The sequence below is a fragment of the Peromyscus californicus genome, unplaced genomic scaffold, assembly GCF_007827085.1.
Source record: "Peromyscus californicus insignis strain IS unplaced genomic scaffold, ASM782708v3 Scaffold_12__1_contigs__length_115047231, whole genome shotgun sequence".
NCBI lineage: Eukaryota > Metazoa > Chordata > Mammalia > Rodentia > Cricetidae > Peromyscus > Peromyscus californicus.
The window spans coordinates 108,980,846-109,006,867 of record NW_026294413.1 but is presented as its reverse complement, the minus strand read 5'-3'; the positions used below and the strand labels follow the sequence as shown (position 1 = coordinate 109,006,867).

The window sequence follows — 26,022 nt, the reverse complement described above, 5'->3', positions numbered from 1 at the left end:
TCAGAGCAGCAAGACACCAGTCTCGTCCCTGAAGTGAAGGCCAGGATGCTCTGGAGGTGGGGGATGCTCTGGAGGGGAGGCCTGGATACTAAGGCACTTCTCCAGCTTTGTCCTGCAGAATTTTTCTTGGCCTTCTGAACCTTGATGTGCTAGAGAAAGGGCCTTCAGCAGCCCATGGCCTCTATTTCTGCACAGTTCTTTCCATAGCATGCTTCAAGTCACACCCTTGGGAAAGTTAGGAAGAGCAAGTGTGGGCTTTAAAGAGAAGCCATCTGAAGTCCAACTGTGACCATTTCACTTAGCAGCAACCAGTGTGACTTTGGTTGTGCTGTTTGGTCTTATTTTCCTCATCTATGAGACAGGGGTCTGGACTGCTAAGTGGATTGATAATATACTTTCTGAAGACATTTTTTTGAGGGGGCGCCAAAATCTGTATCTCGCACTTGTGAGACAAACTTTTTACATACCAAGCCATCTCCTCAGCCCCAAATGTAGGTATTTCATTACTTCTTTTGTCATCAGTATTCACCTGTTAACAGTAATGATGCACTTACAATATTTCAGCACAAGGAGGGCTACGGAGATATAGAGGCATAGTCCTGTTCAAAAAGAGTTTGCCCATTGCCTGGCAAAGCGAGACCTACTCTCCTCTCCTGGCCATTTCCAATTCACACTTTACAAGCCATGGCTTTCGATACTGTATCCATTTGATCACACCCATGCCCACTGAAACCTGGAACCTGATAAGAACAAGGTTTCTTCACAGGCTGTTGACAATCTGTGTCTGCTGTTTGGCTTTGTGGAACATAAGCTATCAGTTGCAAACACTAGGCTCTGCTATCATAGCATGAAAGCCATCATGGAGTGTTCCTCAGTGAGGAGATGCAGCTGGGGATGACACAGGAGTCACAGTTCTCGGGTCCTACCTGAAACAAGCCCTAACAGACTTCGGCCCGCCTCTAGAACTGTCCGATCTTTCCATTTACTGTTGGCTCCAATTGTACCAACTTGCCAGCCCAAGTGCTAAGTATGTGCCACGTGTGCACCCGTATCCATAAGTGCACACACACACACACACACACACACACACACACACACACACACTCACACACAATCACAGAAGCTTTTGCTACAAACAAAATAAAGGACTGAGTAAAAAACACAAATGAAAGAATAATTCTGTTGCTGGACACTAGCCCTAGCAGATGAAGGTCCCTGCTTAGGATCCTGGGGACAGTGATGTACAGGAGGACTTCTGACACTGCAGTCCCGTTCCAGTCTAAGCTCAAGTGTTTTGAGAGTAGCTTGGAATTGACCATGGTGGAAATACTTACATATGGAAGTTGGCACACAGTAAATCGGAGTTTCATCCTGAGGGATGAGGCTGTTGGTATGCACACCCTGTTGATGGTGTGAACGTTGATTTCCTAGCCCCTCCTAGCATTCTTCTTACTCCTACCCATTTACTCCCGAGCATCCTTCATGCCTGAGGTTGCATACCACTAGACTTTGGAGAGAAGTCCTCTTCCTGGCTTTGCTGCACACTTTACTAAAAGCATTAATAGTTCTCATATTTTTCATCTCCCAAAGTATTGCTTTCAACTACGACTTTCAAAATAACCAGGAGGGTTAATAGCATCTTTGCATGATATTCTTCTTAGAGTCAGGGCAACCCCATGAAGGTGCTGTCTGTCTTCCGTTGAGAGGAAAGTTTGGTGTCACTCTGAGCAACAATGTCACTCCTGCTATGTGTCATGGTTTACTGATACCTATTAAACCAGGGGATGGGGAGACAGTTCTTCCTCTTCTTTCTCATGGATGTATTTATGATTAGGCTACAATGCAGAGGATCTTTCTGTTGGCTAATTTTTTCCATTTTGAAAGTAATTTTTCGTTATTTAGCAGAGCCATCGATCATCCCAGACAGAAGCAAAATGAGAGTTCATTGCAGGAGACTTAATTTTGGTCTACTGAACACAGAGGAGGTGAATGATTATGCCAGTAGTCAGGACACTGATTAACTTAGGATAGACTGCAGAATTAGTTTTCTGCTATGGGAACTGGGAGCCCAGTGAAAATGGGAACACAGAGATTTTATAATTCTCCTTGGATGCTTAAATGAACTTTTGTCCCAGGTTACACCTTCAGTTCCCGAGAGAGGTGATGCAGTGTGCTGTATTGTGGGGGAACAAGCACTGAGTTGGCTGAGGGTGGATATGCAGAGCCCAGAGTATAGAGGACTAACACACACACAGCCGTGTATACGCAGTCATACATGAACACTGGTCCGCATCCCTTTCCATAGCTTCCAGCCCTTACAGAACCATGTCAGTTGACTCTTGCTCAGGATCTGTTCACAGAACCCTTTCCACTGTCACTCCATCCCTTCAGACTTTTCTCTATCCTTAGTGATACAGGACTCCCAGTTTTCATTCCCACCGGTTGCATATTGGCCACCCATCTTTTCCATCCCCAAGAAGAGGATCTTGTCTGTGTTATGATGTATTTTTTGTAAAACTGAGCATCCAAAAGACAACCAGCCCTTCTTGTGCTAATGTTAGTGGCTTCTCAGTCTTAGCTGTCAAGCCAAGAAAGGTTAGTGCGCCTTACAAAGTCCTCCTTGTAAACGCCTCAATCTATCCCTCTGAGGGAGAAGGGAGGAAGGTGCAAGGCCTGTTCTCCTTTTAGCCGTATGTGTTTGTGAGAGAATCAGGGGAAAGTTGGAGAATGTCTAGTTGCTCTCATGATGCGTCTATAAACAGGTTGACAGTTAACTCTACTCTTGTGGTAAACATACTGCTTTCCTGCGATTCTGATTCTCACCTCAACTCTGCTGTGGGCTGAGGTGAGGCTAGCAGATTTTCCTCTCTAGTCTCAGGTTCTCTAGTAGAGTGAGGTAAGTAGCAAAGATGTAGCAATGAGAAGGAGGAAAAACTAATGAATTTTAACATTTGTTGGGGGCTGTGAGTTTATGATTTAACAATCACAGCAATCCTGTGAGATAAAAACTATTATTCTCAACTTTGATCACCAGATTGATGTGGTAGCCTTCAGTTGGCTTCTTCCTTGGGTCTGTCACATCAGCTGTTCCCTCGCTGGACAACTCCTCCCACTGCTTTTTGTCTCATTTATTTTCCAGATTGGTCTAAACACAGCATCTTCAGGCATAACTTTCCGTCTTAACCTCTTCTCCATCACGTAAAACAATTTGTAGTTATTTGTATAGCTGGGTGATGGCAGACACTGTCTCTTTTCTGACATTCCTGCCTTTTTGTAATTCACCAGCTGGTGCATAGCAAGTATTCCACTAAATGCCTGTTGAATGAGCCAGTGGGTGGGTCTTAGCTCACTAGGGACTGAAGTTTGGAGAGCGGGGTGATTTGCTTAGAGTCACCTATGTAGGAATTGAACTCAAAGTCAGATGTGCTGTGTTCTGCCACTCAGGGTAAAGGACTTAGGTGGAGCACTGGTGGGAAGTCATTGGACCTTCCTCTACAATACCAGAGAATTCTACCTGCTCCCATCCCAAAGAGCCTCCAGTTCTCTCTCCTCACTGTGTTTGAATGTTTTCTTACTATAGGACCAGACCCCTAGATGGTATACTCCAATGGGGTTGATTTCACTTTCCAAAAATGAAATTAAACATCCTCACAATGTTATTCACTCAGCAGGATCTGACCCTCCCAGTGTTCCATTTAATCCTTGCCAAACACATATGAGTTTCATATCAATCACACAATGTGATTTCCCTTTAATTAGTGGGGACAGTGGGGAGTAGGAGACTTAACTAGAAAGCTGTAGGTATCTAGTTCAACTGGAGTATGATGTCTTGTGTTTGCAAAGATTAGTAAAGGCTGGAGAAAAAAGTAATGCGTGTGTGGTCTCAGTAGTCTAACCCTGCTTACCATCCATATAATACATCCGAGCAGCTAGTGAATAATTATTATTCCATCTTAAGCTCCTTACGTAGTGGTATCAACAATATCTTACTGAAGAGTCTTAACTGTATGTAAAGCCACTTACTCAATACACTATTAGAACAATAATTTTATTATAAGCAATTTCTTTAACGTTATTAAGTACAGAAATTAATAAGAGTTGTTCTTTTGCCATTCAGCTACACTATAATATCCTCAAGAATTTTTAAAGTACAACCTTTTGACATGATGATGCTATTCTGCTATATATTCAATACAGGAATATTAATCACACACACACACACACACACACACACACACACACACACCCTTCAGAACACAGTCATGAGGAAAGAGCAGCACACTTATTAAGTGTTTTGCAGATGAGGAACTGTGAGGAGCAAAAAGGGTCTCTCGCTATGGTTCTTTTGACTCCACAACTCGAATCTTTCTTTGAAAGATTTCTCATCAAAGCCTGAATCTTCACATCCTGCAAGGTTCTGGGCTATCCACCTCCATAAGACACAATCTAGATGTGAGCACTGGACAATTAGCACCAGGTCTTTCTCTTTCCTGTCAACATTAAGAGCTGATGGGAAGGCTGCAGTCACACTCCTCTGAAGCCCTGATCGCTGAGCATCCTGTGGGATGGTGGAGTGGGCTGGAGTGGCTGCTAAATGCCCATCAATCCCATCACTTGGGCAAGCTGGAAAGCAAAGAAAAACAAAACACAAAACGGATTTTTCTATTGACAGCGTAGCTGTTGGTTCACTGGAGCTGAAACTTGTGTAGATCTAGCTAGGGCTTAAATCTAAATTTCCTACTCTATGGCCTGGAACAACTTATCACAAACCCCATTTACAGTAATAATATTCATTAGCGTTTATTGAGTATTCACATTGTGGCAAGAGGACCCATTCTATGGGCTCCACACTTCTAACACATATGAATCCATTTTCTTTCACTATGTCTAACATTGGTTTCACAGTTTAAAATACTGATTTTGAAAACTGACATAGATGGGAAAATGGTCAACAAAACATAGCTACCTCGTGAGGGTTTTACAGCGTATTGTTGCCATTAACCAGCCTTTTCCTGTAAACGCTAAAGAGGCAATTAAGGAAGACAATACTTATGGTGTTTTTCCACCAGTGATTCATCTGGCAGATAACTCTCATTCTGAATTTTCGGGACAGACACTTCCCCAGTACGAGAGACTTCTCCACATAGTTGTCTGTCTCATATTACAAACAGTAAAATAGCTCAAGAGTTATTGCCAGTGCTGTTTTGTTGATGAGGAAACTAAGGCATGGTGATAGAAAGTAATGTCCCCAACATCATATACCAGGGTCCCTGCATTTAATCCGCACATAATTCCTCTCATTGGGCAAAGTGAACTAGTGCTCCTCATGGGGGTGGGGGAGGGAGACAAACTACTACAAGAAGGTGAACTCCAAAACTAAAATAAATTGGAATCTTTCAGGATGAGTTAGTGTGAAGTGCATTGGGGTGGCTTTCTTTAGACAAGAGCGGGAAATTCTTTTAAATTTAGGCAGAGTATGAAGTAACGAAATCTAGCCTTTCCTCATTTCTCATGTTAGGAACACCCCACCCACTTCTGCTGTCACGTTGTTGGCATTTCTCCTGTGTGGAAGACTTCTCCAAGGTCATACTCCTACTTTTCAGTGTCTTGTTCCTCACAGATCCATGTTTTCCACTCGGAAAGGGCATAGTATTAATTCGTAACACTGAATCTTCAAGAGTTAATTTAGAAAAAGCAGGTAACACAGATATAGCTACCTGTGGGGACATGAGGGACATGAAGCAAAGCACTCTGAGAGCTCATGCGCTGAATGGAACCAGTTTCTTACTTGATCTTTAGTCCTTTAATTCTGGATTTCTCAGGCCATGCTTTTACAGAAAGCAATCTATAACTTTCCAAAGGAAAAGCCATGTTTACTGGTGAAAACGACCTGAGTAAATGTGAAGGAAACACCTTTCTGGAGGCATCCACAGGCAACTTTCTTTGTCTATGGAATTATGCCATCACCTGCCTGAGGCATGGCGCTACCTTGCACACTCACAGTCACTTTTGCCCTGTCCGTGCACCATTTCTCTAAGTCACAGGACTGTTCTGTAGAACCACTTACAGCCCATGTCATCCTACTGTTTGCTATCCTGCTGCTCAATAGGATGTGAGGCTGCTCTGCAGAGGCCGATGACCTCCTTCCCCTAGACCCTGCACTCCTGATGATGTGTTTACGACCACCATCATCCTAATGGCTGCTTTTTCTTTCTTCTTTTGTTCTCCACAGCTTTTTGCAATCTTTGCATTTGCAACATGTGGTGGCTATTCAGGAGGCCTGCGACTGAGTGTGGACTGCGTCAACAAGACAGAAAGTAACCTCAGCATTGACATAGCCTTTGCCTACCCGTTCAGGTAAGGAAAGGTAATCCAAGCTCCTCAGCCCCACAGCAGGAGGCTTTGTTCCTTCTGTGGTTTCTGGTAGAAAAAAATGTAGGCTTTTTTTTTTTTTTTTTTTTTTTTTTTTTGGTTTTTCGAGACAGGGTTTCTCTGTGTAGCTTTGCGCCTCTCCTGGAACTCACTTGGTAGCCCAGGCTGGCCTCGAACTCACAGAGATCCGCCTGGCTCTGCCTCCCGAGTGCTGGGATTAAAGGCGTGCGCCACCACCGCCCGGCAAAATGTAGGCTTTTAAAGGCTTCTGGGTAGGAAGAAATTCTGCTTGAAGCCACAGAATGTCATTACTAGAGTGTCTACCCACCACTCTACACTGGGAGAATTTGCTAAGCATACCTTTAATCCAGTATTGACTGTCTTCCAAAATTAAACCCTCCCACTACGGCCCAATGTTGAAGACTATCAACAGAAAGACTCTACTTACATAATTATTTTCTCTAATTTTAAGATTTCTTACTTTCTATCTAGATTTTTAGGTTATATACAATTTTATATTGACTGTGCAATTCTGGCTGATAACGTGTTTAATGATATTAATATCTAATGATGTCTCTGTGTACCAGATAAATGAGTGCCTGTTCAATCTCATTTACTCATCACAATGACACTTTGAGGGATGCCCCAGGATGTAACCATCATCAGTTACATCCTGGGGCATTGACAGATAAATTCATTTTTCCCTTGCACTGTCTCTGTTACTAAGAAGCAGAGGTCAAGTTTTAGTCCACCTAGCTTGAAAGAAGTTCATACCTCTATTGCTATACTTAACTTGATACAAATAACCCTTTCAATGTCTTTATCAACTCAGTGTCTGTTCATGCCTATAAACTGATTGCCAGAGCAGAGCCCCTTCAGAGCCTATTCCCAACCTCACATCTCATGGTTCTGCTCCAGAGACCTAATATAGACTAACTTCATTCAATTTTGAAATTGTTTATTCCTGTAAAATTCCCAAATAATGGACATCAATTAACTCAGAAGGGAAGGTGTTCTTTGGTGTGTTATCAGTGAACTCTCTGTTCATTTAATTTTAACATTACCTTCTATGGGCCTGATTGTGGTTCTATAATTACAAAGAAAGTCAAAATCAACCTTTACAAGTTTTTTTTTTTAAGCAAGTAAGTACAGTATTTTCTGAAAACATTTTCATGGACACCGATGAGACTGTCACTGAAGGAAAGGGAAATGAAGGAAGAGAAAGAAGATGGTAGAAAGAATTTAGGAGTATGATAAAATAAACTCAAGAAATCATTTTTAGTGCTTTGTCTTTCTAATGTACATTTTGAATCACCAAGAGACCCATTGTTTCCCAAACATATTCCCCATGGAAATTATTTTCTTCCCTAACAAATAGCTCAGAGGATTCACAAATTGTGGAATGTATTTTTAATATATTAGCCTCATAAACAAAGTCGAAAACAAATGTGCTTTTATTTATGGAGATGATAGAGCAAAAGAAATGATGTTTTCACCAATATTCTGAAGTGTTAAGAGTGTAGAATTAATGGCATGTTCAAACACTCCCTGCTCAGGTAGTCCCCTCACTTATAAGAGTACAAAGATCAGAACTGCTAAGCATTCCTCCCTGGGGATTCATTATTAATATTTGTTCTGTGCTGGTAAAGAAGACTGTGAAGAAGCTGATTTTCTAGAAGTTCCGTATGAAACTCTTGGCTTCTGGAGGAGAAACCAAGCCAATGCTTGTTCGTTGACCAATGTTCACCGTCTAGGATCTAGACAGAGTACCAGCTAAGAATTGCCAATGGCCAGGGAATGAGATACTTAACAACATTATTCCTGATCTCATAATGTCTGCTTTGCTTCCACAATGATCTCGGAACAAGAGCTTGTAGAGGTGGGTAACCTCAAGTCAACCTTTTAAGGCAGTGGTTCTCAACCTTCTTAATGCTGCCACCCTATAATACAGTTCCTCATGTTGTGGTGACCCCCAACGATAAAACTACTTCAAAATGTAATTTTGCGACTGTTATTAATCATAATATAAATATCTGATATGCAGGATATCTGATATGTGACCCCTGTGAAAGGGTCATTTGACCACAAAAGGGGTCTTGGTTTTTCCATTTCCTTCCCATGACTGCAGTCATGCATTTGCCCCAATTAAGGGCGTCTGGAGAAACTGGGTACAGCTGGTAGTTTTTATTCTTCCCCTTTTAAGTATTAGTCCTTTCATTTGGAAGATTTTTACTAGGGTTCTGAAACAAAAATGCTCAGCCTTTGTTTTTTAACCCAGAATTTTCTTTCAAACACTATCTTATTCAGGAGTTCATATGCAAAGCAGATAAAGGACATTGAAAACATGGAAACAGAGAAGGAAGAGCCTGAAAGACCCATCCACTTCCATTCTCTCATTGCCAGGCAAATGGCCTAAACTATAACTTCTACAGTATAGTGGGCCCTCTGAAATAACTCCCCTATTCTTGTTAGAGAAGGAAAGAAAGTTTTGCCTGTCTGTTTACCATGTCTGCACATTTTACTGCTCATCCACTCCCACAGAACACCTTGCACTGTGTCCCATTAACATCCATCTAGGAGAAGTGTTTTGCTTGCAATTTCAGCTCCACATTTGGATACTGTGAAATGCCATGCCCTTCTCCTGTTGAGAGTATTCTCAAGAATAAGCAAGAATTTATACAGGTTATTGTGTATATGGAAAACTCCATAAGCCACTGTCAGTGATTTGATCATAATTCTTGAATTAAGATGGGAGCCTTCAGTAGCTTCTAGCTGTTCAGTTTATTTACAAACACAAGAAAGATGTAAACTCAAGTACCAAGTCATTGAAACAAAACGTGATACATTATGGAGTTATGGATGACAGATTAGAAGAGCCTTCTCACCTGGTTGGCAGACAAGGATTTCAGTTAACAAGATAATGTCAATTAGAAATTCTAGATAACTCATAAAAGACTCAAGTGCTGCTTCTAGCAAATTTGCCAAAATGTGTACTTCCTCTACACCACCATATGTGCACACTTTTGCTTATACCGGTGGCAGAGAGGATCACTATTCAGCAACTTGTCATTTTATTATAGCACTAAGACATCTGCCACCTGACCTTCCTTTTGGCCTGTGATTAAAACAAACAAGTGATACTTGACTATTTTCTCATTTCCTGTAATGTGTTACCATGATGACGTGAATCTGCATGACATTGGTGGGGGAGTGAGTTCTGGATCTCAGATTCTTAGCACGTCCTTTAGACACTGAAATGTAAGGCAGGGCTGCTCATTCTAAGGTGCTTAATATATACTAGAAGAATGCGCACACTTTGAGCTAACACATGAGTGCAGCATGAAGGAGGTCAGGACTGTGTATTTCATGGGCTGTGGGGGGTGGGACAAGCAGACAAATTGGAAGCAGAATAGTTTATAAACTTAGAACATCCACAAAGAGAAACCTTACACAGCCATTAAAACCACTTAACAATGTATGAGATACTCCTTGAACAAATACAAGGCCATGTTAAGTGATGATTTGGATTTGTTTCATTCCAGCTTGTTGGAGTAGAAACTGGCATTTACCTCACATTTAACCTGTCCCTTCCTCATTCCTGGCTGTAATTCTAGGGAGTGTAAGCCTGGACCACCCTTAAATAGCTTCCTCTAGCTATAGAAACTTGCCTAGCTAACAGTAATGGTAGGAAAGAAACACTAAAAAGTTAGTGTTTCCTGGAGGAGCCCTCCCCCAGTGACAACTGTGACTAGTACCCCTCATGTGGCACAAGTGTAAGGCGTGTTCTATTCTACAGACTTTCTCAGCAATCCCCAGCAGGACAGCCCCACCACTGATGAAAATCTAGTGATTACATGGCTTGTTTATCATCTTCTTCCTTTCCCTGTCCCACTAGAGCAGTACTCCTTTTCTGTGTTTGGAAATAACTCCTCCAAAAATAAGTTGCACTCATCTCTTTATCTCAGAATCTATGTAATTGATACCTTTGTGTCATGGGCCACAGTTGCACAGTCTTGGCCATCTTCCCACCACCATGAACTTGGCCAGTTTCTTCCCTCACCCTGTGGAATTTATCTGTTGAACAGACAGTGGTACCTTTCCCGTGGTGTTGCTGCCAGTGTGAATGAGACATACATGCAGAATGTTTAAAGAAGACCTGACATTCAATAAGTTGTCTCCTAATATACTGTTTTCTCTTTCATCATCAAATCAGGGCAGCTGGAAATAAGCTAGAGAGCTGAAAAGATAACTGATTAGCAAAGTTGTCCTTGAAGCAATAAGCCTGAGACAATGGTTTTCCTCTCTTCATACATGCAAACATTAGAAGATCCACATAGTTAACTGTTTTGTATAGAAAAACTTGATTTTGCTGCTCCAGTGTTCTTAGGGGGGATTATTATAGGGCCTTTGTTTTTCCTCCCTGCTACCCTGCCAAGCTGAGAAAGTGGAGAAACCCACCACATTAACTTGGTACTGGGGAAATGATTTGTCATCACTGTGGCAGGAGAGGGAGACTCAGCCTGAGCCCCAAGAGCTAAAGAAAAGACAAGCAGGGGCAGCTCAGTTGACCCTGACCCAACAGGATCTCTTCTTCTCTGTGATTCCCATTCCTCTTTGGAACATTTAAATAAGTGCAACTAAAGAGGAAGGCTGTGGACCTTGGGCCTTTACACAGCATTGCCATCTCCATCAGAGCCAAGGTAGGAGGAGAGCCTTTTCTTGAGATTCATACCCAGAGACAGTGGAGATAAACTCTTTTTTCTCTCCCTGCTACTGAGTCAGTGGGGAAACACGGGTATTCAGGACTGTAGTGTTTTCCATCTGTGCTCATGAAACGCCATGTCTGCAATTGGTACTTTGTTGTTGTTTCTCAGCACCAAATGTTTTCACTGTGCATTTCACAAAAATGCAGAAATGTCCAGTCTGTAACTTCTCATTTTAACATTCACCTTAAACTGAATCTTTTCAGACAAGATTTTGTGCTGCCAGGCCCAGGAACTTTAGAAGATTCTGAAGTCAAGGCCTCAAGGCCTAGGGCAAACCCTAAGCTAAACCCCTAGTTTTAAATCCAAGCTCTGCCATCCAGTAGGTGGAGAGTTACGAGCTCTTGGTCTGAGAGGAGTGACGAACCATGCTGGACCTTCATCTCCCATGTGAAAACAAAATAGCAGTATCCTCTCCACCATCTGCCAGTGACCATTCACCTAGGTAATAAAATCAGTTGTGGAGACTAGTATACATCAAGTGTATCACAAAGTATGCTGTTGGTGCCGGTGTTGTTACTAAAGAAATCTTGTGCAAGAATTTGGCACTAAGGTTCAGTTATATAACAAAAACCAAGACAGGGAGCACTATTTCACAATGACTTGTAGAGAATATTGTAGAGATTACAGAAAATGATACAAATATTCACACTGACTGATAGCTCAGGAGGGGTCAAATAGGAAGAAGTTAAGTGAATGTCAAATTAATCTACATTCATTAATTAATCTCACTGCTCTCCTCCCAGCCTATAAAGCTTCTAAAGTAGACTGCTGTAGCACTTCCCTGGAAGGAGATAGGTGGTAGGAAATCAAGTGGCTGTCTTGGTTTGGATTTTCACCAACACATAGTGAGACAAATATTTGAGTGCAAGTAGTTTTCTAGAAACTCCTACGAGGAAAAGAACATGAGACTAGGGACAGAAAGGTTACCACCATGGGCGACTCCAGTACCTGAGATTCCCTAAACCTATGGACAACACATCTCAACAGGGCTCGACTCACACCAGTGATGGAGTTTTGGTGATGATCTAACCACTTCTGTTGGTTACTGATCAAAAGCTAGGCTTGCAGGTCCTTGTTCCAGTTGCTGTTCAGGAAAGTCACCAATCAGAGACTGAGTGCATTCCAAAGGCATCGTTGTGTATTGCAATGGTAGAAACACTATTTAGTCAAGGAGATCTGGGTGCGCATCCAGCAGCCTTCAACACTATATTGACACTTTTCAACCATTAGCCTAGAGTTGTGAATGTCCCACCCTGCATCATGCATTCATTCTATTAATATGTATTGGGTGAGCACCTATAAAGTACAAGGCGGCTAATTATATATGCTCTTGTTCAGTAAAGTAGACATGGCCTCCTCCCTCATGAAATTTAAAACCAGTGGAGGATGGAAGACAATAAAGAAATATAGGGTGTGTAAATACAGATGCATGCATATACTTTTATCATTATAACTTTATGAGGAAAATGAGAATTATACAGAAATATAAGTAAGTGCTGGTGTTGACTGAGTGGGCCACATGGTATGTGGTGCACAAGGGCCTATGATGGAGGCATTTAAAGCAGCCCATATGGGAGGAGAGAGAATGTGTTAAGCAAAGGGACAGCACGTGCTGTTCCTTGAGGAAGACTGAATGAAAGCAAGGCAGGATCAAACCCCAGACTTGGAAAAAAAAAAAAAAACATAGGAAGTTAAGAAGGTTAAAGGACCAAGAAAGAAGGCGAGCCACTTGTGCTTGTCTAGTTGACGTGATTTGCTGATATAATTACATATGAGTGCAGACCTGAAAGATATGAAGAAGCTCTTGGAAGACAGCTGAAGCATGTAGTACAGGGGAAGTGATGCACGGGGATAGACAGTCCGGATGTCTGATGTGGAAGAGAGCTGAGAAAAGGCAAGGAAAGCTTGATTGGGAGGCAAATGGCAGGAGATGAAGAGAGAGGCAGAGGCTAGTTTGAAAATTTTAGATTTTATACTGATTGAAATGGGGTCAAGGATTTGAGCAGAGGGTGGATCTGGCTGTGCAAGGAGACGATAAACTAATGGCGATGCAGCCATAGAGTCGAGAAGAGTTGGGAGGAGGTTGCAATGGTCAGGAAGGAGGTGGTGGGGAGGGTGAGGCTGATATCCTTGTGTCTCTGTATTGTCTTCCACACCTCACCTCTGATGGTAATGTGTGTTTACAAAGTAGCTCTGTTTATCAACATTTTCCATTAGTTCTGCTGCTGAGTTTGTGTTGTATTGGCCATGGGGAACAGTTTCAATCCTTTAAGTGTTTTATTTCTGGTATTGGTCTGTGGGATCCTCTTGGGGTCACTACATCTGCAGCACTAGATGACAGCTTTAGCCCTGCTTGATGACACGAGCAGGTAGCCAACTAATTCTAATGAATGATGAAGACACACAGTCCCATTGAAACCATTTGTGAATGCATTTCTAAGATCTAAAGGTATTGAGAAATTTATGAAGTAGGAAAACATACATTCCTTAGGTTATGATTTTGAACTTTACCAGTCAGAGTTCATTTTGGAAAAGAGAAGTCATTTTGGGTAGCTTGGTTCTGAAAAGGTCAATATAGGAACTAACTTGCAGGAATTATTTGATCAGTGTGCTCTACAGATTTGTTGGATTAAACTACAGGAGAGAACAACTTACAAGGAGGGATCATTTATTTTGGTTTATAGATTCAGTCTTTGGGCAGCTGGCCCCATTCCTTTGGGCCTGAGTGAAAGTTGTCTAGCAGGACTCTGTGGGCAATGAAGCTCTTTGCTTTATGATAGCCAGGAGCAGAGAGATAGCAAGGGACTAGGGCAGCAAAGTGAGCCCCAGTGACATACTGCCTCCAGCTAGGACCCATTTCCTCAATTTCCTACCACCTCCTTAAATACTGCCCCTGCTGGGCACCAAAGTCTCAACACACGAACCTATAAGGAACATTGCATATTCCAATGATAACAATCAGAACTGGGATCTTCAAGCATCCAGAAACTAGCAGCTGGAGAAATCATTGCCACCCCGAAGGCTAGAGCAGGGCTTGACAAATTCAGGCCTAGGGCAAAATCCATCTGCCCCTCTCCCACTTTTTTTTTTTAATTTGACACACTATCTGAGAAAGGTTTGTATTTTCAAATGATTGTTTTTCAAATGCTGTCTATGTTAATTGCCAGTTTGACAGACACCAGAGCCACCCAGGAGACAAGCCCGGATACATCTGTGAGGGACTGAACAGATTAGAGCCTCCCAGAATGACTGCCGGAGATTATTTTGATTAGGCTAATTGAGGGGGAAGGTCCACCCACTATAGGTGGCACCATCCCCTAGCTGGGTATCCAGGACTGTGTAAATGGAGAAAGTGTACCAACGAGTATTAGAATCGTCACTCCCTGTTCTTGATTGTAGAAGCAATGTGACCAGCTGCTCTAAGTTCCTGCAGCTTTGACTTCTAGGACTGGATCCTTGAACTGTGACCCCAAATAATGCTTTTCCTTGGGTTGCTTCTGCCTGGTTATTTTAATACAGCAAGAGAAAAAGACACCCAGACACCCCTCAATTTTACTATAAATCCTAGACTATGTAATATCTGGTCTTTAAAATAGATTAGTGACCTCATATAAAGAGGCTGTAGTAGCCTTAGCTTGCACACAGGATGAGGTGTGTTGGTAGAATTTGTTTCTCTAGCAATAGGAAACTCCAAGAAGGGGGAGATGCAGGGGGAAATGAAGCCATTTTAAGAGATGCTCTTGGAGTGATGAGAGACAAGGGGAAACTCCCAGCACTGTGTTGCTCCTGACCTCCAGGTAGCCAGGATGCCACCAGAGCTTTCTCTGGCTGACATCACTGGAAGCCAGTTGGATGGGAACACATTCTGAGATGCCCATAAACAATGCAAACATGCAAACAAACAGGTGTTGATGGGCAGAGTCTCTCTCTAAACCTCCACTTCCTCTTTTCTAAGATGAGAATTTAATGAGTTGATTGGGGACTTTTTTTTTCTAAAGGGTGAATTCATTCTCTAATTTAGGAGACAAGTAAAACTCTGGTAGTGAACCAGCTACCATTAGAAAGAGCAGAAGGCAATATATGCATGCCATGAGACGACTGTTAGTTTCTTCCTTTCTACCTCGGAGGACTTACTCTTGTACTTGCACTATTGGGGTAAAGTCTGAACAGGCTTTTAAAGATCAGGATTGGAGCATGTGCTGGCAGTGAATATAGGCTATGCAATCAAGGCAGCTGTTCCTGTTGGTCTCCCATGGGAAGGTGACAAGCAGCAGAGATTAAATCAGTGTGTGATGAGCAAGTCCTTTATAGAGTTCTCTATCTCACTGTGTGGAGTTTAGCAAAGAATGTGTGTGTAGTTAGAGCTTTCCTGACTGGCCCACAGTCAGGACAAATTTCTGACACCCGCCAGTCCCACAGCCATTCAAACCCGACCAAGTAAACACAGAGACTTATATTGGTTACAAACTGTATGGCCGTGGCAGGCTTCTTGCTAACTGTTCTTACAGTTTAAATTAATCCATTTCCATTATTCTATACCTTGCCACATGGCTCATGGCTTACCGGCATCTTTACATGCTGTTTCTCATCATGGCGGCTGGCAGTGTCTCTCTGACTCAGCCTTCCACTTCCCAGCTCTATTTTCCTCCTTGTCCCGCCTATACTTCCTGCCTGGCCACGGGCCAATCAGTGATTTATTTATTGACCAATCAGCAACACATTTGACATACAGACCATCCCACAGCCTGTGTGGGGGATGCAGTAGCAAGAACCTGATGACCTGGGTGGAGCTCTGTGCCCTGGAAGAATACAAGCCTAGCTCTTGCCTTAGTGATTCCATTGCTGTGATAAAGCACCATGACCAAAAGGAACTTTTGGAAGTTGGCAACTTGGGAAGGAAAGGGTTTATTTCAGCCTACAATTCTCAGGTCACACTCCAACGCTGAGGGAAGTCAGGGCAGGCACTCAAGGCAAGATCCTGGAGGCAGAAACTGAAGCAGAGGCCATGGAGGTATGCTGATTACTTGCTTGCTCCTACTGGCTTGTTCAGTTAGCTTGCTTTCCTATAGGACCCAGGACTACCAAACACAAAGGTAGCACCACCCAAGGTGTTCTGGTCCATCCCACATCAACCATTAATCAAGAAAATGCACCATAGGCTTGTGTACAGGTCAGTCTGGTGGGCAAGCATTTTCTCAGTTGATGTTCCCCCTTCTCTAATAATTCTAGTTTGTGTCAAGTTGTCATTAAACTAGTCAGAACACTTTTGTTCAAAGTTGTAAAAATAAGGTCTAGTTTTCCCTTGCAATTTTACTTTTTGCAGAATAGGAGGGGGCATGGGACTTTGAGATGATTATAAAATGACAAAGAAAGTTAACCACAGCAAGGTTCAATAAATATCAGAGAAAGGTACCATCACACACATATCTGTATATTGTATGATATCTCTTGAGAATATAAGTGCCCACTCCATGGTCTCATGAATCTGAATCTCTATTTCCTTATCATCTGGAAAGAGAGATGTTCGAGCTTTCTTTCTGTCCCTTCCAAATGAGGACTAAAAGTCACACAATGTACCCTATGAGATAAAGCTAATGTCAATTGAGTGTAGGGACCCATGTTCCCTTCTTCCCTGACCCCAATCCATCTTTGACAGAATGGATTGCATGTTCCAGAGGCTGCAGGGCCAAAGGTAGAGGAGGAGAGTATTCAAGATGATTGCTTGCTAGGAGCACAGCTGCCAGAGCTGAAAGGGAAGAGCGTGGGGACCAAGGAATCTCAAGCAATGGGGAACTAACATTCCTATCTCCCTGTTCCCCTTCCAGAACCCACTGTTGGGATTCAGAGGTCCTGGATTTTAGGCTCATTCTCAGTATGAGACTTGGGGACACCCTGCCTGCATCATATCCCATAGAATGCCTGCTGGAAATGGAAATGCTACCGTTCCACTGCAGACCTCAGCAGCAGCAGAACTGTAGATGAAATCCAAAACTGGCATTTTAATAAACACACAAGTGATTCTGTCCAAATAGGAATTAGAGAGTTGTTTGCCTAGAGGGGAGGAGGTAGAGCTCCTGCTGCCCAAAGCCTCATATTTTACATTAATATTTATGGTCTTAAAAACAGATTATATTTTATATACTGATTTAATATATTTAACATTAAAAAAACAGAAATAGAAAAAAGTACCATGAATAAGGAAATGACTGTTACTGTTTTTATTATTCCACAGTCATCTATTATAGCATATATCACCATTAGAATGAGAGGAACCTTAGCACCAACAGGAAATCAAATAGCAATTCCAATGTTGTAGTAAAGCTGCAACTATTAACTCCATACTTAAGCATGTCCCTTAGCAAAGACTGAAGTGCTAGTTGCCTTTTACCCATAGCCCAACTTGAGTTGAGGGTAAAGTCAGGAAGAGGGGATATGTGAATCCTTTCATTTCATGAAAGTATATATATTCATATGCATAGTTATTGGCAATTTAGTGTGGTCATTGTTTTTTGATGTCACAGGAACACTGTAACAGAGCATTTATTTTGACTCCGTTTTCATAAATTAGCATTCAGAGACAAACTTTATTTGAAATCACACAACCAGTAAATGCTTTTAATTGGTGTCACAGTGCAGTTGTTTACCATCACATCGGATTCTTTTCTGATACCATGGAATAATGATGGGTCATCTTCCTCACCATTATCATCAAATAAAAGATATATGGATCATCTTATTGCATACCATGTACTGTGCAAAGAGATCACATGCATCATAGCCTTGGTGCCAATGATATCACTATGAGCTAGCCACTCTGAACTCCGTTTGTGGGGTATGGAGCTGAGGCTCACGGAGGATGAACATCATGCCCAAATACACATAGTTAATAAGCACAAGAGCAAGCTTTGAGTAGATGTATTCAGCTCACCCAAAGCATCCAAGACCACATTATTGGTTACCAGTGTGTTGTAAAGAGATGCTGTCAGCTGGCAAATTCCCCAATGCTTCCTCCTTGCTTCCAAGTTTATAGTCTGCTATCCTAAGCAGACAGGTGACACAGGCCAGGAGGATCTGGGTATGGCTCAGAGCCACTGTGTTCCTTAGGACTAAGAACTACTGGCATTTGTTTTCTAATTGATTTCTTGAGTCAAGCAAGAAACTCTGAAGGAAAAGCAACTCCCATTTGGGGGTGAAATGATTACCCTTTCCCTTTTTGTAGCTGGCTGGAAATGAGTGAGCTGTTGCTGATGTAGTTGCTAGAACTCTGCATGTTTCATTTTGAAAGATTCTGTACCGTTTGGGGAATGTCAGTTAGAGCCTGGGTTTTAGGGAGTTACACTGATGAAGGTTTTCTAAACTCAAGTGCTTTGCAGGGTTTATTACTGCTGTTGCATACTCTCTTTCCCCTGGCAAAGGCATGGACAGAGGGAAGCAGGGGTGAGGTGAGAAGTTCCCCAACTAATCAGGGAACATGAGCACCCTGGATTGCAAAGATCCTTGGTTATAATGTCCCTTAAGCTTAGCACTGAAATATAAGAGCCATGTTTCCAAGTCTGGAGTTGAGGCCTCTTTGAAGCTATGTTTGATTAGCTTTTTATCTTTAAAGCTTAGTTGTGAATGATGCTCCAAGATCTCTCCATATGTGCTTTATTTTAGTATATGTAGAAGGGATTCATTTTTTATTGTGTCTCTCACCATCTTTCATTTCATCCTCCGAAAATGTTCTTTTTATTAGAAATACTAACATTTGACTCTATTTTAAAATTCCTATTGCAAAACAATAAGAGAAAGTAAAATAACCAGTGGCTGCTAGGAATGGAGAGTAGGAAGGACAAGAGAATAAGCAGAGCACAAAGGTGTGTGTGTGTGTGTGTGTGTGTGTGTGTGTGTGTGTGTGTGTGTGTGTGTGTGTATGCTTGTATGGAGGCCAGAGGACAGCCTCAGGTGTCCTGAGGAGCCACCCACATTATTTTGAGTCATGGTCTCTCTTTGGCCTGGAGCTAATGAGGCTAGGCTGGCTGACTGGTAGATGCCAGGCCCTGTCTCTGCCTCCTCAGTGCTGGGATTATAAACATGCATTCCAAAGCTCAGCACTTTTTAATGTGGGTCCCTCATGCTTGTGATTTTCCATACTTTACCAACTGAGCCATCTTCTCAGCCCCACAAAGCATTTTCAAGACAGTTGAAAATACGTTGTTTGGTGCCATAATGGTGCACATATATCATAATGTGTATTTGTCCAAGTTGACCAACTGTCTAAAACCGAGAGTAAGCCTTAGTGTGTAAGCTATGGTGTGACAATGACATATAATTGCAAGTTCACCAGTTGGAATAGATATAGCACTTCAGTGGAGGATGCTGACAGTGGAAGAGGCTGTGTGTGTAAGGGAGAAATGGGACATCTTTGTACACTTCTCTTGACCGTGAACCTAATACTACCCAAAAATTCATAAACAAAGGCTCAGGATAAGTGAAGTAGAACCTCAAAGCCCTTCTGAGCACTTTTCAGAGGAAATCATCATGGTGTTTTCACACTTCCTTTGTATACACTCTATTTATGTAAAATAGTTCTGTTATAATTATGATATTGCAAATTAATATTTGCTTATTTACAAGTTATAAGTGTCTTTTAAATCCACAGCTACCGTTTTTATTGGCTTATGACTAGACCATCATTTTTTGCATAGCTACGCCATAATTAATGGAGCTGGTTGTCTATCGATGCACATTTTGGTTGTTTCAGTTTCTCACTATTACAAATAAGGTTACCACCAAGATTGTACAAAAATGCATAACTTTCTGAGTCTGGGTTACCTCACTCAGGATGATTTTTTCTAGATCCATCCATTTGTCTGCAAACCTCATGATGCCATTGTTTTTATCTGCTGAGTAGTATTCCATTGTGTATATGTACCACATTTTGTTTATCCATTCTTCAGTTGAAGGGCATCTGGGTTGTTTCCATGTTCTGGCTATTACAAACAATGCTGATATGAACATAGCTGAACAAGTGCTCTTATGGTGTGGTTGAGCATTTCTTGGGTATATGCCCAAGAGTGGTATAGCTGGATCTTGGGGGAGATTGATTCCCAATTTTCTAAGAAAGCGCCATATTGATTTCCAAAGTGGTTGTACAAGCTTGCATTCCCACCAGCAGTGGAGGAGAGTTCCCCTAGCTCCACATCCTCTCCAGCATAAGGTGTCTTCAGTGTTTTTGATCTTAGCCATTCTGACAGGCGTAAGGTGGTATCTCAGAGTTGTTTTGATTTGCATTTCCCTGATGATTAGGGATGATGAGCAATTCCTTAAATGTCTTTCGGCCATTTGAGTTTCCTCTGTTGAGAATTCTCTGTTTAGTTCTATAGCCCATTTCTTAATTGGACTGTGATGGGATGGCCAAACACCCTGATTGTTGTGCTAGAAACCTCATCCAACTACTGAGGGATCTGGATGCAGAGATCCATGACTAGGCCCTGGGTGGATCTCTGGGAGTCCAATTAACGAGAATGAGGAGGGTTTATATGAGCGAGAATTGTTGAGACCAAGGTTGGATAAAGCACAGGGACAAATAGCCAAATGAATGGAAACACATGAACTATGAACCAATGGCTGAGGGGTCCCCACTGGATCAGGCCCTCCGAATGGGTGAGACAGTTGATTGGCTTGATCTGTTTGGGAGGCATCCAGGCAGTGGGACCAGATCTTGTGCTCATTGCATGAGTTGGCTGTTTGAAACCTGGGGCCTATGCAGGATTGTTTGGCTCGGCCTGGGAGGAGGGGACTAGACCTACCTGGACTGAGTCTACCAGGTTGACCTCAGTCTGTGGGGAAGGCTTTGCCCTGGAGGAGATGGGAATGGGGGGGGGGCGTTGGGGGGAAGGTGAGGGGGACGGGAGGGGGGAGAACAAGGGAATCCGTGACCGATATGTAGAACTGAATTGTATTGCAAAATAAATTAAAATAAATTAAAAAAATGCATAACTTACTGTAACATGAATCTAAAAAGGTTTTATTAATAGAAAACCCAGTGCCAGATATTGGGGTGAAAACTGAGAAATCAGAGAAGCACAAAGAAACCAGCCATATTCTTACTGCTAGGAAATTCTCAGCCCAAGAGAGAGCTACTTCCTGTGTACTCACGTGTATATACTTCTCTGTGCCCTGCCATCTTACTTCCTCTCTCTGCCCAGCTACATCACTTCTTCTTTCTGCCCAGCTCTACTACTTCCTGTCTGTCTGTATAGACCTCCAGACTTCTATGGTTAACTAGTGCTGGGATTAAAGGCATGTGCCACCAGGCCTGGTTCTGTTCCCAGTGTGGCCTTGAACTCATAGAGATGCAGATGAATCTCTGCCTCCCAAGTGCTAGGATTAAATGTGTGTGCTACCACTGCCTGGCCTCTACATTCAATACAGTAGCTGGCTTTTTCCTCTGATCCCCAGATAAGTTTAATTGGGGTGCACAAATATCACCACAACTTACATTTTTATAAATTTTGCTAAATTCTTTAAATCATAATATTTGCATTCCTAACAGAAAGATATGGAAGTGCCTGCCTCCTTATATTGTTCTCAATAGAAAACAGTGTCTGCTTCCCATCTTACTGCAAAAGTACAGGGATTATAGACATGACCAACTTTGTCTGGCTTTATGAGGGTTCTTGGGATTTGAACTCAGGTACTCATGCTTCCCTGGCAAGTTGTTTATCCACTGAGCCATCTCCTCACCTCAATGTCAATATGTTTATTGGTAGCCAGATTCACCTTATCACTTATTCTCCCAGCCCAGTAGCTTTATTAAGTTTGTATACTCCAATGTACTCCTGTGAGATTTGCTAATTGAGACAACCTTTCAGTACGGTGCCAGCACTGTGCTTGGCCTTATGGCCTTGAGGATGAAAGGGGAATGGGCCCTCTTTTCATGGCTATCATCATTTTAAAGAACAGAGTGACATAAATGAAATTGAGACATAGAGAAGTTATACTGCCCATCTAGGACTTACAGTGAGACTGCCATTAAGCAAGAATTTGCATTAATGTTACTGCAATCATTACCCAATATGACCATCACAGAAAGCCACACTGCAAATGATTAGCATAAAGCCCCGTTAATCTTCTGTAATGGCAAGGAAGTCTATAACAAATTGCCCAAACTAACAAATTATATTTACACAGTGTAAGATAACATTTTGAGAATTCATAGATCAAATTAATTTATAGTGTGGTGTTTATCTTAACAACACTCTAAGTGTTGGCATCAAAAAGAGTTTAGGGATGTATGGATCCCTGTTTCCTCACAGCTAAAAATGTGTTGTGAAATAATCTGTCTTTGGGGTGCATTTCAAGAATTTGTTCTTATTTATATCTAGATTTAGTTTATTACTTGCCAAAATAAGAAGAGATTGGTTTCTTTGATCTTTTTGCAGGTCCTTACAGCAGTTGTCAAGAAAGAGTGAACACCACAGATAAAATGCCACTAAATATGTTTTTTTTTTGTCAGTGTGAAATAGTCTTAGACCAAGATGAATCTTACTTAATACTTCCAAATCTAAAATTATTACTCTGATTACCATGGTCTTTAGAGGTAGAATTCAGACCTTTTATAGAGCAATTGTTCTGTAAAGAATGATAAAGTTTAATGTTTGCTTTATGCAGATAAAAATGCAAAGCATCAACATTCTATGTTGGAACAAAAAGTGCCATAGAAGAAAATTAATGTGAATGTCTTATGTTGTGCAAGACAAAATGAGAATGTGGAGGGATGCCTTCTTAACTCAGATCATCACTGGTGCCAGATGACTGTGTCTCTGTAGTTTTAAAAATCACTTCAATTTCAACTAAATGCTTCTAGCCACATCAACAGTGTGTCTCTGCCACTTTCTATAATGCTTTCTGGAAGAGAGATATAATCAGCAGGGAAAAGAGCACACTCAGCTCTTTTTAGTCTCACTGTACATCGGCAGGCATCATTGGAGGCACACTGACCTTTGAGCCCATCCGTTCACTCGCTTAGTTAGGAAACACTTGCCAAGCGTGCAATGGGAGGGGAGAGGCTTGCCCTGGGCTACAGATCTAGCTCATGCTCAGCCCCACATTTGGGTCCTGGGGGCCCCATCCATTCTTTCTAATTCAATATGAGGTGAGGCATTAACCAGTCAATGGCTTACAAATAACCTCTGGCACAGAAAGAGACTCATCCATTCATTCAGCACATGCTGTTCTTGGTGCTGGAGGTCCTTTGTTAAAAAGCACAGACTGAAACCTTAGTAGGTGCCTCATTGCAGTGAGGGGGATGGAGAGGGACAGTAAACAGAGAAGCAATGACCCTTGTGATAGCTGTAATGGCAAACATTACACAATGATATGATGGATGGCAATTGAGGAGGGAGGCTGAGAATCCTGTCTTAACAAGGGACAGCTGACTTGAGAGCTGAGTGATGGGAAGGAGGAAGCATACAGAGGAGAAGAACCAGAACAGCAAGAGTAAAGGTGGGGAAGGGTGGAATGAAAAAGGATCTGAGAGGAAACATAATGGTAGGAACAAAGTGGGAGAGAATGGAAAGGGGTGCAGGAGGCAGGCGGGGTCAACAGCACAGCCTTGTGGAACCTGGAAGAGGCTTCAGTTTTATTCTAGATAAAATGAATATTATTGGCTTAAGTTAACAATGCGACATAATCTGGTTTAAATACTTAAAGAATTCTTTATCTGTTATGAAAAATATATTTCTCAGTGCCGTCTATGCATCAGTTAAATGACTGGTGCAGTTATTTAGGTCAGGGGTGGTAGTAGCTTACCTGTGGTTTTAGGAGTTCAGAGGGGTAAGACTAGAAATATTTAGGACATATTGAAAAGTATGATCCACAGAACTGCTTAGTAGAAAGGATGTACAGGTGGAAAGTCAGAGAGGAAAAGAGGCTTGGTGTCTACAGCCTGGGAGATGATGGGAGGGGTGGCAGTCAGTGGGGACCGACTGACTTGTCTGTTATGGATAGGGGAAACCGTGGGATTTGTCAGGTACAGCAATTTGATTTTTTGCTTATTGTTTTTAATAATGGATGCCCCTTTATAAAAAGATACACTGTACAACCAGATTCTACCTTTGGACAATTTGCATCGGGAAGCTAGAGCGGGGAGGAGGCAAGCAAAGTGAACTACAGTTTACTAACTGGTTATAGTCAAGGCCAACAAGTCTGTGAGGACCCAACATGAGCAAAACCAGTAGAAAGCAGCAAGTCTGAATCAGAAAGGAAGCCAGTGGAGGAAGTAGGGCCGGGGAAAGGAGCTGATCCTTAGAATGATCTCTGTCTTTGTTACTTTCTGTTTCTGTGCATGTATTTTTACACAAGTATGCTCTTTCTTGTTGTAACTAAAATGCTTCTCTCTAACATGCGAGGCTAATTACAATACATAAGCAGGGACATTGAGTGCATGAGGATATGTAAGAAAAAGTCATTGTCTTCCTGCTCATAGTTTGGGAAAAAGCAAAGATAATACTACAAAGAATTTTGAATTGAAAATTCACAAAAGTAAACTGAGGACATAAAAACACTGCTTACCACTGGGATTAAATATATTTTGGTAATCAAATAACAGATAACACATATAATTTAGCTATTGGAGAAAATACAAATAGCATTGTATAAGGTACCAAGTTTGCCAAATTTGTGTCTTGTATTTATCACATCTACATACCATTGGGATGTTTAGATACTTAACACTCTTATTTGGTTAATCTAACTTTTGTCATTTAAATGCAGACTTTAGCTCTGCCAACCATCTCACAATCACTGAGACTTCCCATGTCAGGACTGGAAATACTAGCCTTACAGCAAGGGGAGCTAGATCCTTCAGATCTGTTTCCTCCATCTAACAAGTGCAGATTCTGCTCTGTGTGGGTTGTTTTATTTTCCCTCTGCAACAAAGTGAGTATAATATCTGTCCTAGAATATAAAAGGGTTTTCTAAGGACCAAATACACCAAAGCAAGTCACAGTGCTTTGTATTATTGTCAACAAGTGATAATTCAGTTCTTACGTAGACTATGATGGTCATAGCATGGATTCTCAGTGTGAGCACCAGTTGGGGAAACAGTGATATTTGAAAACTAAACTTGGTGACTTCTTCTCTATATGATACGTTCACTGCTCTAGCTCATCCCAGCCTCTGAAGTTGTCTTCAAGGTTTGGCCTAAGTTTATTCATTGATTTTGAGGTGTTTCATATTATTTCTAGCATGTAAGACTCATTTTCTCAAATGCTAGTTTACTAAAGAATAAGTTAACAAATCTAAACCAACCCCACATTTTAGTGCATAGCATTTAGTAAAACTTAATAACGAAATGCTACTTAATTGATTAAGCATGCCTGGCTCCTAGAAAGCTCTCAATAAACATTAGCCACAGTTGTGGCAAGAGAGATGAGAATTAATTCTCACACTGGTTATCTATGCTAGTCATCTAAGATTCTGAACATCATTGTACCCACTTCGAAAGGTTATTGTGGCAGTTAAGTAAGCCATTCTTTAAACATTGTCTGGCACTTGGTAAGTCCTTAATACACATGAGCCTTTGCTGTTATCTTCAGGTTTTATTATCTGTTATGTCTTACTTTGGGTAGTGTGAGATGTGACAGCTTGAAGAACACTTAGTTGTAGAAAAATCCATGTGTTTAGTTGGGATTTAATTGATTTTCTATGTTGTTATCTGTCATGCTCGTCAACTTGACACACGTGGGAAGACGAAGCCACAAATGAAGAACTGCCTCCATCAGATTGGCCTGTTGGAGTGTCTGGGCCATTTTCTTGGTTGTTAATTGATGCAGCAGGACCTAGCCCATTTTAGGCAGTGCTATCCCTAGGCATGTGGGCCTGGGATATATAGAAAGGG

At 41.8% G+C, this 26,022-nt stretch overlaps 1 protein-coding gene across 2 annotated transcripts in view; it reads left to right on the top strand.

Moving 5' to 3' along the window:
• Synpr (synaptoporin) overlaps positions 1-26,022 on the top strand; it is a 354,853-nt gene that overhangs the window by 210,926 nt on the left and 117,905 nt on the right. For both annotated transcript variants that reach the window (XM_052734105.1, XM_052734106.1), the window contains one exon: positions 6,233-6,357. In XM_052734105.1, coding sequence (XP_052590065.1) covers positions 6,233-6,357 — 125 coding nt within the window. The remainder of the gene's footprint in view (positions 1-6,232; positions 6,358-26,022) is intronic.